Raw genomic sequence first — 13,860 nt, 5'->3', positions numbered from 1 at the left:
AAAATAGAAAGAAAAAAAACCGGTGATAGAACCACGACACTACCCCAAGGATCACTAAACCTTTTACTTGCACCATTATAGGGGTATTTTTGTCTAATTAAAAAAATATAGGCTTTCTTATCTTTTTACGAGACAAAATGGAGACATTATAAATTGGGAAAACTGCAATCTACCCCCCTGATGTTTACACGAATTCGCAATTTTGGTCCTAATGTTTAGATTGCGTCAATTGCACCCAATAAAGTTGCAAAAATTTTCAATCCGCCCCCTTCCGTCCAATTGCTCCGTCTGATGAGACGGAAGTGACCTCACGTGCTGCGCACATGCCTTTTTTAGACAAATGTCGACAAAAATGCCCTCATTTAAACGACACCGTTTTGTCCGAAAAACCCCAAAAAAATTCATCAAAACACTTTAGGCCTTCCCAAACTGTAGGAAATAAACCTGGGACACGTGTCCCTCCTCAGAGCCGTATGATGGTGGTTTGTCGGTGATCGATGGTGTTCGGCGGTTCTGCATGTTTGGTTCGGAGAGCGTCTTCTTGATCTGGTGCCATTGGTGCTGTCGGCCGAGTGTGGTTCTGTGCTTTCGGATGAGTCTATGTTGCTTTTGGACGAGTCTGTTCTGGAGTCCAAAGCTCTCTTCTAGAATCCCAAATCCTGAAATCTACGTCTTCTCCTCTCCTCCAGCCTGTTGTGGGTTTGCTGTTTAGATAGCTGATTTGCAGCGACAAATCTGGTTGTGCCGGGAATAACTCCATCTTCTACTATTGTTATTGTCGACGATGCGGTACTCGTGCATGATCCAATTGGTTTTGATCCCTTTAGGAGGCTTCCCGCCGTAAAACACCAGCACCTTCTTAACACCAACCTTCTGGGGGTGAAGATTACAGGCTCCACGTGCTTGAAGAAGCCAAAATGACTACTCTACCCTCCTTTCACATCCAGCCTCTCTTCACTTTCAAGAGAAAAGAACAAAAATAAAACTAAATGCGAAAACACGTCGGCTACCCAGGTCATTGTGAAAATCTCAAAATCCCATGTATCTCGGTTTGGTGCCCTTTCTTCGAGAAAATCGTGTGAGCTTTTGCTGCAAACTCCTAAAGGAAAAGGCACAGTTGTATCTCGGTCCCTTACTCCCTTTCACGTGCATGTCTGGTTCCATAATAGAGGCTCTGTTCTCCTCTGTTTTAACAAACAAAAACAGAGGCCACAACACGAGCATGACTTTCATGCTTCAAGCTACTATCAAAAACTAACACTTACAACACCCTTTTTTTTACAGTTTCAACATCAAAATTTGAAAGCTACATGTAACTTTTGCTAATAAATTGTCAAATAGCTTTAGCTCATTATTGAGAAAGACCCAGATCAACAAATGAACAAAATGAATCCAGAGAAGCAGAGCTTGAAGCAAAAAGCAGAGAGAGATTGAGAGAGGAATAACAAACTAAATGTCGTTTTTTTATAAGAGCTATAATAAAAAAGAGGAGGGGAGAAAGGGAGAGAGAAAGATACAGTTAAGAGCATGCGTGGGCAGTGCCAAAGTAGGAAAGTGGAGCACCAAATATGCACGCACACCTAGCATGGGCACCAATCAAAAGAGACACGATTCTTTCCTTGTCCAAAGGGTATGCATGCAACACATGTTTCTTCTCACAAAATTCTTTCCATAAAGAGCATCGACACATGCATGTCTTGACCTGGAGACTTCTTGCACCGCAAGCTGTAAAGACAGGATTTTTTCTCATGATTTGGCAGTGCATTAAAACAGGAATTAAGCAAGAGTCTGAAAACACGTTTGTTTCCATAATAAGCCAGCACAGAGGTTTGTTCACAATGGCATGGCAGAAAAGTTAGTCAGGATCACTCTCCATCTCTGGTCAGGGCCTAACCAAGCGGTGGTCAGGTCTCTAAACGAGCTTGCATTGATTTGGTTAGATGCAGTGGGTGCCATTAACGGATTTTTGGGTGACTTACTCCATTCCCTGAGGTATGGGTCGGAGAGGTTTTTGGGCACGGTGCAAGTTTTGGACTTGCTGGTTCTGTGGGTCAATTTTCGGTGTAGAGAATGACTAGTTCGCCGGTGGAGAGGATTGTGGTGGAACCCAACCAGCAACCGTTGAATAAGGGCATGCAATGGTTAGTTTCAGAGACGAAGAAGACGACGATGACGTGGACATGCATGGACGAGTTTCATTTTGATGGTGTTTTACACTAAACGCTGCCGTTTAAATAAGGGCATTTTTTAGGGTATTTGCTTCCGGTTATCTGCATATATGTCACATGCCGCGCACGTGGGTCCATTTCCGTCTCATCAGACGAAACAATTGGACGGAAGGGGGCGGATTGAAAATTTTTGCAACTTTATTGGGTGCAATTGACGCAATCTAAACATTGGGACTAAAATTGCAAATTCGTGTAAACATCAGAGGGGTAGATTGTAGTTTTCCCTTATAAATTGGATGTTAATTTGAAGGGTATGAATACTTTTTCTTACGGTTCATGCATAGAAGCATACGCTTCTCTGCCACCAACTCATTAAATTTCTTCAAACTTATCACTTTGTCCATAAAATATTATAATTTTTTCTAAATCCCAAAAGTTAAAACATCTTTATTCAGGAATTAAAGCTCAAGCTACATGGCTTAAAGTTGCCATGTACAAAACTAAAGTCAAGGTTACATGGCTTAAACTTAAGATCCCAAGATTTTGCGCTAGCCGAGTCTAGCTCAGCATGGTAGATATTAGTATTACTTTTTGTTTTTTTTTTTTTTCATGGTGAATAATCATATGAATTTTCTTTTCCTAAAGGTAATTGTTGCCCAATTAGGAGAAGAGAAAGTGCAAGGACAGTCTAAAGTTAGTTTAAGCCAAAATCTAAATGGGCCACAGTCCCCATTAACCTATTTTAGATCCCATTGAAAGAATGGGTCACACCAAACCTTTTTGTCAGTTATTGTTCACGAAGTCATTCTCTTTCTATTGCTTACATACTTAAACTTGACTGGTGTGGATCAGCTAACTGAAAATCTGGATGGGGATCCCAATATCCCATGCAATGAGGTTCATGTGGGAGGTTGTTCAGGCAGCTTAGACTCCATCTACTCAGGCTAATCGGCCACCTGCTCGAGCCGGTGGAATCCGAATAATCTCTCACATGAGCCTACCTATTGCACATGCAATGGGCAACTTCATTATACTGAATAATGATCCAATGTTTAATGGACAACCTCATTGCATAGGATCCAGATCCCTGATATCATATAGCATGTGAGTGACATTTACAATTTATTTTCTTTCTATTGCTTACGTACTTAAACTTGATTTGTTTGGGTCAACTAACCAAAACATGCAATGAGGCTGATGAAAGAGGTTGCCTGGGTTCCAATTTTTCGGGAAGGCTCCAGGATAGCTGAATCTCCACCTACTTGAGTTGGCTAGGCACGTCCCATTCGTTAGATCCGCACATGTGCAAAATTTTAGCCATTAATCTGAACTCCTCCGAAAGTAATCCCCCCTAGTTTGGAAGGCTATTTGATGCTTTCTCATCTGGACGATATCCTACACACCTTCGAACGAGACGCTATTTGACATCAGCACGCTAGGTGACACCATTGGTGACGGAGATCACTAGTTGATCTCTAAATTCTTTATCACGAAATCCGTAAGCACAACCTGGTGACGCACAGGTGACGTATTTACAGTTAATAGAAAAAGACTTAATTTTTACACCAAATGACTTATGTGTTAAAAAGTTTTATAACCAAAGTTTTGATCACTAAATAAGGCCAATTTCAAAGGCCTAACAAAAATAAATGCGACAATTGGCATTATCCACGTGGCGCTACTACTATTCCTCGATACACAAGTCAATGAAAATACACTACATTTTTTTTTTCCTTTCTTACATACACATGCACAATCACTAGATTGATAATATAATACTGGAGCACTAAAAACTTTACACAACATTAAACCAACATTGCTTACATAGCAATTCATAATACACCCTCATAGCCTATATAAATAAAAAGGTTTGCATGCCCATACTACTATGCCACCAAATATACCCCCAACATAGGCTTCATAAGCTAACGTAAATACTCCTATAGGTCATGCTGTACATACCTGTCAGCCTCTCCCGTCTTCAAATCGTCTATAGCTGTAAAATAAAATTGTGAAAATGTGAGCCCACAGCTAATTAAGTAGAGAAAAAATCAATCGTGTATAACGTGAGCCCTTAGCTGATAAAACTTTTGTCTCGTTTTTACTAAAAAAAAACCTCACTTTGAACACAATTTATAGAAATTAGTTAACATTTTTTTTAAAACATGTCTTTTGGTCTTTCATAGACACAAGAACATTTATAAAACAATACTTTGAAACCAAAAGTCTTACTATCATTTCATTCCTTAAAACTTAGAGAAAGTTTTAGCTTGACTTGAACAATAAACTTTTGGACATCATAACATACTTGTCTCCTACATAAAACATACATATCCTTTGATGAATTACTTGATAATCATGTTTTCCGTATTCACATACTTAAATACAAACAATTCTCACATTTATCGTACAATACATATATACTTTACTTTACTCATTTCAAATCTTTATCCTTTTTACATTTTCCTTAACTTTTCTGTCGTTTCTTTAATCGTTTTCCATTTTCATTCCTTTACCATTTCACTTTGGGGAGCGGGATGGGGAATCTTCACTTGGCCGTTTTTCAACCATCGCCATGTGAAGACGACACCTATGCCCGTTCCTTGGGCCGTCAACATAGGTGACACGCTTAGCCGTTTTTTAGGCCATTGCCAAGCGTCCCAACCATTGCTTTGCCTATTCATTTGGCCATCAACAAAGCAAGGTAACCATTGCATTTTCCTTTACTTAACTATTCCTTTTCCTTTTCTCTTTTGGCTTCAAAAATTACATTCCATGCACATGCCAATTTTCTGAAACACATTTCCTCCAATGCATTGATGTAATAAGATGGGCTCATTTAACTATAATTCTATGCATGTTGTACATACTTCAAACATTTTACATCAACGCATGCATTTGATCAATACAACACATTTCATGCAAGGTATTTAAATCAATGGTTTGGTGAAAGCTCTACTTACCATTCACTTAATTTTCCTTCTAGATAAGCGTTGTCAATATGTTCTCAAACTCATTCGCATTCTACCACGTCATACGTTAGGTTCTACTCTATTTCAGTAGTCCTAAGACCCTACAGGACCTCAACCAATCTTATTTCTCCCACAGAAAACCCAAGTTTTCATTTGAACATTCTTGTTTGAACGGGGTCCGAATGAAACACCGAACGAGATGTTATGTCTGAAACTTGTGTAGAAAGACACAAAATAAGCTATTCTGTCTAAAACTCTTTTGGATAGACACCGAACGAGCCTTTCGGATCTCCCCTTTTTATTTTCCTTTTAAAGACCTTGTTTGGACTTTTTCGGAACGAAGTACCAAACGAGTGCTTTTGGCATCTACTTATGAGTGTCATTTCGACATGCTCGTTCCAACAAGACTATGGTCGATCGCCTGGATGAAAAAGTGCAAAAAGTTGCAAGTTCACTTGGAAAATCACCTCCAAATACGATTCAAACTCCTCCAAAACTCTTTTTCACAACACACCACTCAAACCCCAACACATGCACACGAAATACACTAACTTCAAACCTAGTGAAATCATCCTTTTTAAGGGAAAACCTAATTTTTCCCATAACTTTCAAAGCCTCCATTCAACAAATTCTTGAACACTCCGCAAACATTAGCACACACTACAATAACATCAAACTATCCTTTTTGCAATTCCAATAAAAATAAAAGAGAGAGATAGGGAGAAGATGCTTACCTTTGGGGTGATTTTCTTCTCCTCAAGCTTCTACACCCTTCTCTTGCTCCAAGGAGTCCTCAAGAACACGCTCAAGCACTCACCACTCTCCTTTCTCTCGTCTAGAACCGAAATGAGGAAGGCAAATATTTGTCTTCCAATGTTTGCCTTCAGCTAAAAATCATTTAAAAAGGCAATTTCATGCCTACTGTGCAAGCTCAAATTCAACTCCCATGACTTCCCATTGCTCCAGCCATCATCTGACACATGGAGATCCAATCATGTCCAAACAAAAAAATAATGCTCCTCGTGCAGACCAAAACAAATCTATTATATTAAAAACATGTCCCATCTATCATATCCGCACATGTGCAAGATCTTGGTCATTGATATGAACTAGTCCAAATGATATCCTTCACGGGTTTGGATGAAATGCTAAATGTCTAAATTCTTCAAAGTCCAAACTTCGAGTTTTTATTCCTTACACTAACCCGACACCCCCAAAGTAAACCGTGTTATTTCATTTAATGAGCTTCCTTAGTCAAAAGTTATTATATTTTTAAGTTTTATGCTTTTCGTAACTTATTATTTTTCTCAAGTATTACACCCATTAACCCATTTGCTAGTTCTTAGTGTGTAGAGAGAGAGAGAGAGAGAGAGAGAGAGAGAGAGAGAGAGAGAGAGAGAGTTTGCCGACATGCTTTGAGAGTGGACCAATAAACCAAAAGGAAACGAGTGGCCTAAAAAAGCTCTAACACTATTGGGATTGGAAATCCCAAGCACATCCCACTAAAATCAAAATAGGTTAGGTTGAAAAGATGGCTACCCTGTACCCTCATGTAAATTATCCCTGAAGCCTGTACAAATTATCCACTAGAGGAAACTTCTGCAAAATAAAGTACATTGGTAGCAAAACAAGGCCAAGTGATGTTGCAACATGTTAAGGGTTGGTGTCTATCACGCCAGTTTCTGATTATTACAATTGTGTATGAAATGACAGACTTTTAGTTCCCAAAGACATTGGCCTTGTTTAGCAAAGCAATGTGTAGAACAAGATAGTGGGTTGATAATTTTAGAGTAAGTAAAAAGTAATAGATGTGATATAAAGTAAAAAGAATTTGTATAGAAAAGTGAAAAAAAAAAAAAAAAAAAAAAAAAAAAAAATTGTATTGTAGTAGATTTTTTTATTTAAATAGTAATAAAAAATTATTGATGTGATATAAAAAGTGAAAAAAATTTGAATGTTTTGATGTTGATTGTTTTTAGAAAATGTAAAAATAAAGTGGGAAATTTTTTTGTTGTTTGCCAAACAAAGTCATTGAAAGATTGGGTCATGCCAAACCTTCTTGTCAGTTATTATTCACTAAGTCATTCTCTTTCTATCGCATATGTACTTAAACTTGACTAGTCGATGGGCTCAAACTATAGAATATAGAGGTGAGATTGAATTTTCTTTGCCTGATTGTTTCATTCCTTGACGGTTTAATTTATACAAGTGTTTGACAATTTACAAAAGGGAAAATAATACAAGATTGATTTGTAATTGTTGATATGGCGGTGCAAGTTGTTGGTGGTTGCCTTGTGTGAATGATTAGCTGTTGGTTGATTTCCTTGTTAAGAATGTGCTAGCTGTTGTGTGCCTTGTATGAAAAGTTGGCATGTAGAGTCTTGTGATTCCTTTGAGATTGTGGTTGGTTCATTACTCCCCCACAGGCGAGACAGAGGGGGCACGACATTGAGCTTGGTGCGCATGAGGGAGAAGTAGGGTGAGGCAGTGGGTTTAGTAAAGATGTCGGCCAGGTTATCTTTCCTGGAGATGACGCGAACAACCAATGTTTTGGAGGCGACTTTGTCACGAACGAAGTGAAAGTCAATTTTGATATGTTTGGTGCGAGCATGGAAGGCAGGATTGGCGGAGAGGTACGTGGCCCCAATATTGTCACACCATAGGTTGAGTGATGAAGGGAGGTAAAGGCCAAGCTCTTGAAGCATGGATAAAAGCCAAATGAGTTCAGCGGTAGTGGTAGCCAGAGTTCGATATTTGGATTCAGTGCTGGAGCGAGCGACTATCCGTTGTTTGCTGGAGGACCAGAAAATGGAGGCCAGGTAGGGCCTTGAGGAAGAGAGCTTGTGATAAGTATGTCATCAACATAGATGAGGACCAAGGTGGTCTCTCGAGAAGTGAAACGAATGAATAATGAGGGGTTGGAGTGAGAGCTGATGAATCTAATTTCCATTAGGCGATCAGTGAGATGAGAGTACCAAGCACGAGGGGCGTGTTTTAAGCCATAGAGCGCTTTGTGGAGCTTGCTGATATGATGAGGAAACTGGGGATGTATGAAGCCGAGAGGCTGAGTCATGTACACATCTTCTGAGAGCCATCCATGTAAGAAAGCATTCTGGACAACAATCTGGCAGATGGGCCATCCTGCTGAGATGGCAAGTGAGAGAACCAAGCAAATGGTATTAGGCTTGACAACTGGGTTGTAGGTTTCATCGAAGTCAATACCGGGTTGTTGAGGGAAACCTTTGGCGACAAGATGGGCTTTGTGACAATCAATGGAGCTATTAGCTTTGTGTTTGAGGCAGAAGACCCATTCACAGCCAACAATGTTCATGTCGAAGGTGAGAGGGACAAGAGTCCAAGTGACATTGCAGAGAAGGGCATCAAATTCAAGATTCATGGTATCACGCCAAGTCGGGTGCTTGGAGGCAGAATAGTAGGAGGTCGGTTTGATGTCTGCTGAGCCAGTGGTGGCAGTGAATGCCTTAGGAAGAGGATAGTGGATGAGACCATCAAGGAGAGACTTAGGCTTGAAGATATTGATCTTGGAGTGAGTCTGCATGGCATGCTACGGAGGTGGCATGACAAGGTTGGTGACAGAGTCTTCGGGAGGTACCTGCATACAAGGAGGAGAGGAAATGATGTTAATAAGGGAAGATGGCGATGAAGTGCGATGAAGAGGCGATTCCTCAGAGCGGGCATCGGGGGCCTTGGAGATGGGGATGTTTGGGTGGTGGTTGGAGCACTGGGCATGCGAGGGGGAGTGGTAAGAGTCTCTAGACAGAGAGGGTAGAGGGTGGTTTAAGAGGTAGGAGGGGGATAGGTAGAGGATGATGAGGAGAGACAAAAAGGAAAAACAGTCTCATCGAAAATGACATTGCAAGAAATATAGATGCGTCCAGTACGTAGATGAAGACATTTGTAGCCACGGTGGGAGGGACTATAGCCGATGAAGATGCAGGTTTTGAAGTGAAAATCTAGTTTACGTTGGTTGTAAGGCCGAAGGTGAGGCCTACAAGCACATCCAAACACTCGCATGAAACTATAATTAGGTCGAGAAGGAAAGAGTTTTTGGAAGGGTGAGTCATTGTTTAAGACAAGGGTGGGTAAGCGGTTTATGAGGTAACATGCAATTTGGAATGCTTCAACTCAATATTGAAGAAGGGCGCAACAATGAGCTAGGAGAGTGAGGCGCATATCAACAATGTGGCGGTGTTTGCATTCGACAAGCCCATTTTGTTGATGGGTATGAGGACACGTGATTTGATGATGGATGCCATGTGATGCAAAAAGGTGGGGTAATTTTGTGAATTCACCACCACCATCCATTTGAATGGATTTGATTTTGTGATTAAATTGGCTCTCTACATAAGCTTGAAACTTAGGGAAAATAGAGAAAACATCATATTTGCAAGCAATAGGATAAAGCCAAGTAAATTTACTAAAATGATCAACAAAAATAACATAAAAGCATGCAACATTATTAGATAAAATAGGGGATGGTCCCTAAATATCAAAAAAATTAATTCAAGTGGAGCACTTGATTTATTTTCAGAAATTGAAAAAGGAAGCTGATGACTTTTGCCTTGCTAACAAGCAGGGCAAACAGCTAGCTTCTTATTTGAAACGAAAGGAAGCTGAAATTTAGACAGGACATGGCGAACAATGCGATCTGCTGGATGACCAAGGCGAGTGTGCCAGTCCACAAAGGTTGTGCGAGAACTGGAGAAAATACTAGGTGGTGCAGCTGTAGAAGAGAAACAATGATATAATTCATGTCTACTCAGTTGTGGTGTAGAATTTTCCTGGATATACAATCCTTGACAAAACAACAAGATGGGTGGAATTCCACATAAAGATTATTATTAGAAGTAAACTTTTGAATAGAAAGTAGAATTTTGGTAATTTAGGGAACATGTAGAACATAACGTAAATAAAATTATGAGAAAGTTTAGAGATGCCCGTATTTTTAATGGCAAGACGGGTACCATTGCCCACTTGGATCTCATCAATGACATCATATGCTTCGGAGTGGATATTCAGATTGTTGAGGTCGAAGGTGATGTAATGAGTGGCACCGATGTCGAGATACCAGTTGAGATTCTGGGGTTGAGGCGGGGTAGCAATGTAGGCTATAAGATTAGTGACATGTGTCGTTATTTTATTGATTCTAATGTGGCACACTAAGGAATCCGTCAAGTATTTTGATGAAATTTGACTGTAGGGAGTGATTTAGTTTTAAATGTATATTTTTAATATATTGATCTTTTTTTTAGTAAGAGCGACACATGTCATCATTTTATTGGTGTTGATGTTGACATTAACAGAATTCGTCAAGTATTTTGACGAAATTTGACTACAATGACTAAATTATTATTTTTTTGCCTATCTTAAAGACGTTTGAATTTTTTTTTTTTATTCCGCAGTAAGCGATTTATAATTTCGGCCAACCATATGGATTGATTTTGCATTTATCCTTTTTTTTTTTTCTTTTTTTGTTTAAAAAAAACAATTAAGTTTAGTTTCTTTTTTTTTTTCATTTTTTAAGAGAATATGGGTATTATAGGAATATTTCGACAAAAGTTGCATTTTTGACACACTTCAGTAGTTTGATGGATCACATTAGTACATTTTAAAATTCAGAGGCTATTGTAAAATCAGTTGTCATTTTTTTTATATTTTTTTCCATTTTTTTTTCCTAAATGAGAACACTTTCTTGTTTATAAGTTCGTATCTATTGTAGGTTTGAGCTTGAATACGTGGTGAAAAGCTTGTGACATGAAATAAACATCCATGGAGAAGCCAGGGAGCCATGGCACAGCCAATTGTAAACCCTTAACCACGTTTGTACAAACAGATACAAATAATTTCCGAGAGGTCGTTCAACGACTAACCGGCCTATCAGAAGGTAATGCAGCACAAGAAAGGGCAACAATGAAGGTTGTGGGTATAAAAAGAGCAACACCAAAACTCCATGAGAGAAGGCAATACTCTAGGCCTAGACTTGAGATAGTTAAACCCCCTGTCCAATTTAAACCTAGCACATCAACCGACCTCCACCACAGCTTCTCCCCCACCACATCAGGAAACTCTAGTTTTCTCCCAAGCCCTGTGACTCCTTCTACAATTTTCTCGAAGCTGTGCATCCTGGAAGAGGAGAAGAAAGAAGAATCGACAATACCTGAATTGAATAGTCAAGAAGAAGAGAAAGCCATCAAAGAGAGGAGATTTTATTTGCATCCATCACCTCGATCCAGACCAGGATACACTGAGCCGGAGTTGCTTACCTTGTTCCCTCTAACATCTCCAAAAACAAGTGAGAAACTATGATTTTGAGAATGTAGCTGCTCCTGTAAGAAATTTGTTTTGCCTGTTCCAAACTACAGTACACTATGGGTCTGTTTGGCAAACATTTGTGATTGTGAAATTTTTGTAGTAAAAAGTGATTGATGTGATATAAAGATAATACTTCTTGGGAAAAGCATATAACTTTCTAGTCACCTCCTCTATTCTCTTCGTGTTTTTTTTTTCTTTCAAAACTAATTATATTTTAACTCTTGCTTGATTTTCTATTTGATTCAAAATTACCTAAATAGGCATGTCATCTAGTACTCTTGCTTGCTTGATTTTTTTTCCCCAAAGCAATCGGCATAAAATGTTAATTTCTGTTAAGGTAGATGTAACAAATTATGGTATATGTTATTTAAACTAACAATAGAGTAAATATTTTGGACCTCTAATGCAGATTTTGAGGAATTTGTTAGGCTTTAGATTTCTAGTTAAATCATTCTAGATCAAGTGCACATAGAAGTACCTATAGATGACCCCATGTTGCTGTGTGTGTTCCTTTAGATAGAGCCATAACCATATTTTCATTGTCTTCATTCAAATTTTCTGTAGAGACTTCCAGTTTAGAAATCAGTTAAAATTAATACATTAAGACCTTGCCAACACTCCCTTTTTAGCATATCAATAAGGAGAGCAATAATGAGCAGAATATGTTAAATGGTGAAAAACTGAAAAATTATGGGACTTCAATGCATTTAATAAAATGTGGTAGCAGTTAAACTATATATGAAGTAAATTTTATAACAAAATGATTCCTATTCCTAAAACATTTTTTTTATTAAAAAATAAAATAAAAAAAGTGTGTAAGTCCCTTACAAACTAGTTTGATAGTTCACGTGACACTTATCATGTTAGTCATTCATATGTGAACCGACACGTGAAACTCTACATAGCACTTGTCATGTTTCACAAATTGACGTGACAGTTTGTAACTTTTCACATCATCCACCAAAATATAAATTACCACATGACAACTGTAACACCCTGCTTCAAAATCATATATTAAAATAGGAAACCGAGTGAAATGTTGATAAACCCGATATAAATGCATGATAACTAAAAGGGAATGATTAGAATAATGATAATAGGAGCCATTATGGTGCAAAAGTTAAGTTAGGTTTCCTAATTAAAGGGTAGGAAAGCACTGTAAACATTGTCTCAAGAGAGAAAATATTGGATTTTCAAACCCCAACAACACACCCACCAAGCTTGGAATGGTTGCCACAACATGCGTTTTGAAAAAAGCTTTTCAGAATGGGGTCAAATGCACAATTATGAGGCTCGTAGCAAAATTTATGCTTGTTTACTAAACACTACACGATGTTGTCTTATAAAATGATCTAACGGTCAAAAGTTAAAACAATCAATCTGTGGTGACCTAGAACGCTGAAATGCCACCTTTTGGGCTATAAAAATAGGGGGGCAAGGGTTCCATTATGTAGACCCTTAAACTTCATATACGAAACCTTAGGAGAGAGAAATTGAAGGAAAGTTGAGAGAAGAAGAAAAGGGAGTGTGCTTGGAGCAAGAGGGTTTAGAGAAAGCTTCAAGGGTAAAATCTAACACTTTTCTATTTAAGATTCTTGAAGTCTCTAATAATTTATCGTACATTGATCTATTATTTCGAGATTTATGTGATGTCTGTGGGTTTCTGGTTAGTGGGTTTGTGTATTGGGTGAGAATGGGAGGAGAAGGTTTCCTCCATGAAAAGACTCAAACTTTTCTTTGAAAAGCTTGAGACTTTGGGAATGTATGGTGAAGGATGGGTTATATGAGGATGGAAAACAAGATTAAAGGAGTGTGTATGTGATTTATTGTGCATTAATGATGATTTTAGAGTTAAAGAGTTACAGTTTTATGGATGCTTTGAGCTATTTGTTTTCCATATTGTTCAAGAGTAGATCTACTACTTTTTAAGGTATTAATGTGTAGATTCATTGTATCTTTGAAGCATGGTAAATGAAAGCCTTGTCTTTTGAAAGAATGGTTGGACCTCTGGTAAAAAGATGTTGTAACACCTAAGAAATAATTAAGAGTGTTGTTTAGTTGTTAGCCCAAAACACTATGAAAAGAATTGTATTTAATAAACATGGTGAAAACATTGTTAAGTGTGCTCATCTGCTAGGTTTTCAAAGAAGTATAATGCTTGAGTTGATTTGAGCACTATGGTTTTACCTAAGTTAGAGTCTAGATGTGGGCTTAAGTTTAATGGTGTATTGCAATGTGATATTGCAGCTGTGGTTGATTTGAGGATCATTCTCAAACGTCAAAGAGGATATTGTAAGTATATTATTTTTGATGAGAAAAGAACAGATTTTACTTGTTTTAAAAGCATGATATATGTGTTGACTGAGCTGAATATTTTGTGAATTAAG

General features: G+C 38.3%; 1 protein-coding gene across 1 annotated transcript; it reads left to right on the top strand.

Annotated features, from left to right (window-relative positions):
- The first annotated feature begins 10,930 nt into the window (after nt 1–10,930).
- On the top strand, nt 10,931–11,467 carry LOC133876077 (VQ motif-containing protein 31-like). The gene has a single exon (XM_062314370.1). The coding sequence runs from the start codon at nt 10,931–10,933 to the stop codon at nt 11,465–11,467; it is 537 nt and encodes a 178-aa protein (XP_062170354.1).
- The last annotated feature ends 2,393 nt before the right edge of the window (nt 11,468–13,860 follow it).

The sequence above is a fragment of the Alnus glutinosa genome, chromosome 8 (assembly GCF_958979055.1).
Source record: "Alnus glutinosa chromosome 8, dhAlnGlut1.1, whole genome shotgun sequence".
Classification (NCBI taxonomy): Eukaryota; Viridiplantae; Streptophyta; class Magnoliopsida; order Fagales; family Betulaceae; genus Alnus; species Alnus glutinosa.
This window is presented reverse-complemented; position numbering and strand designations above follow the sequence as displayed.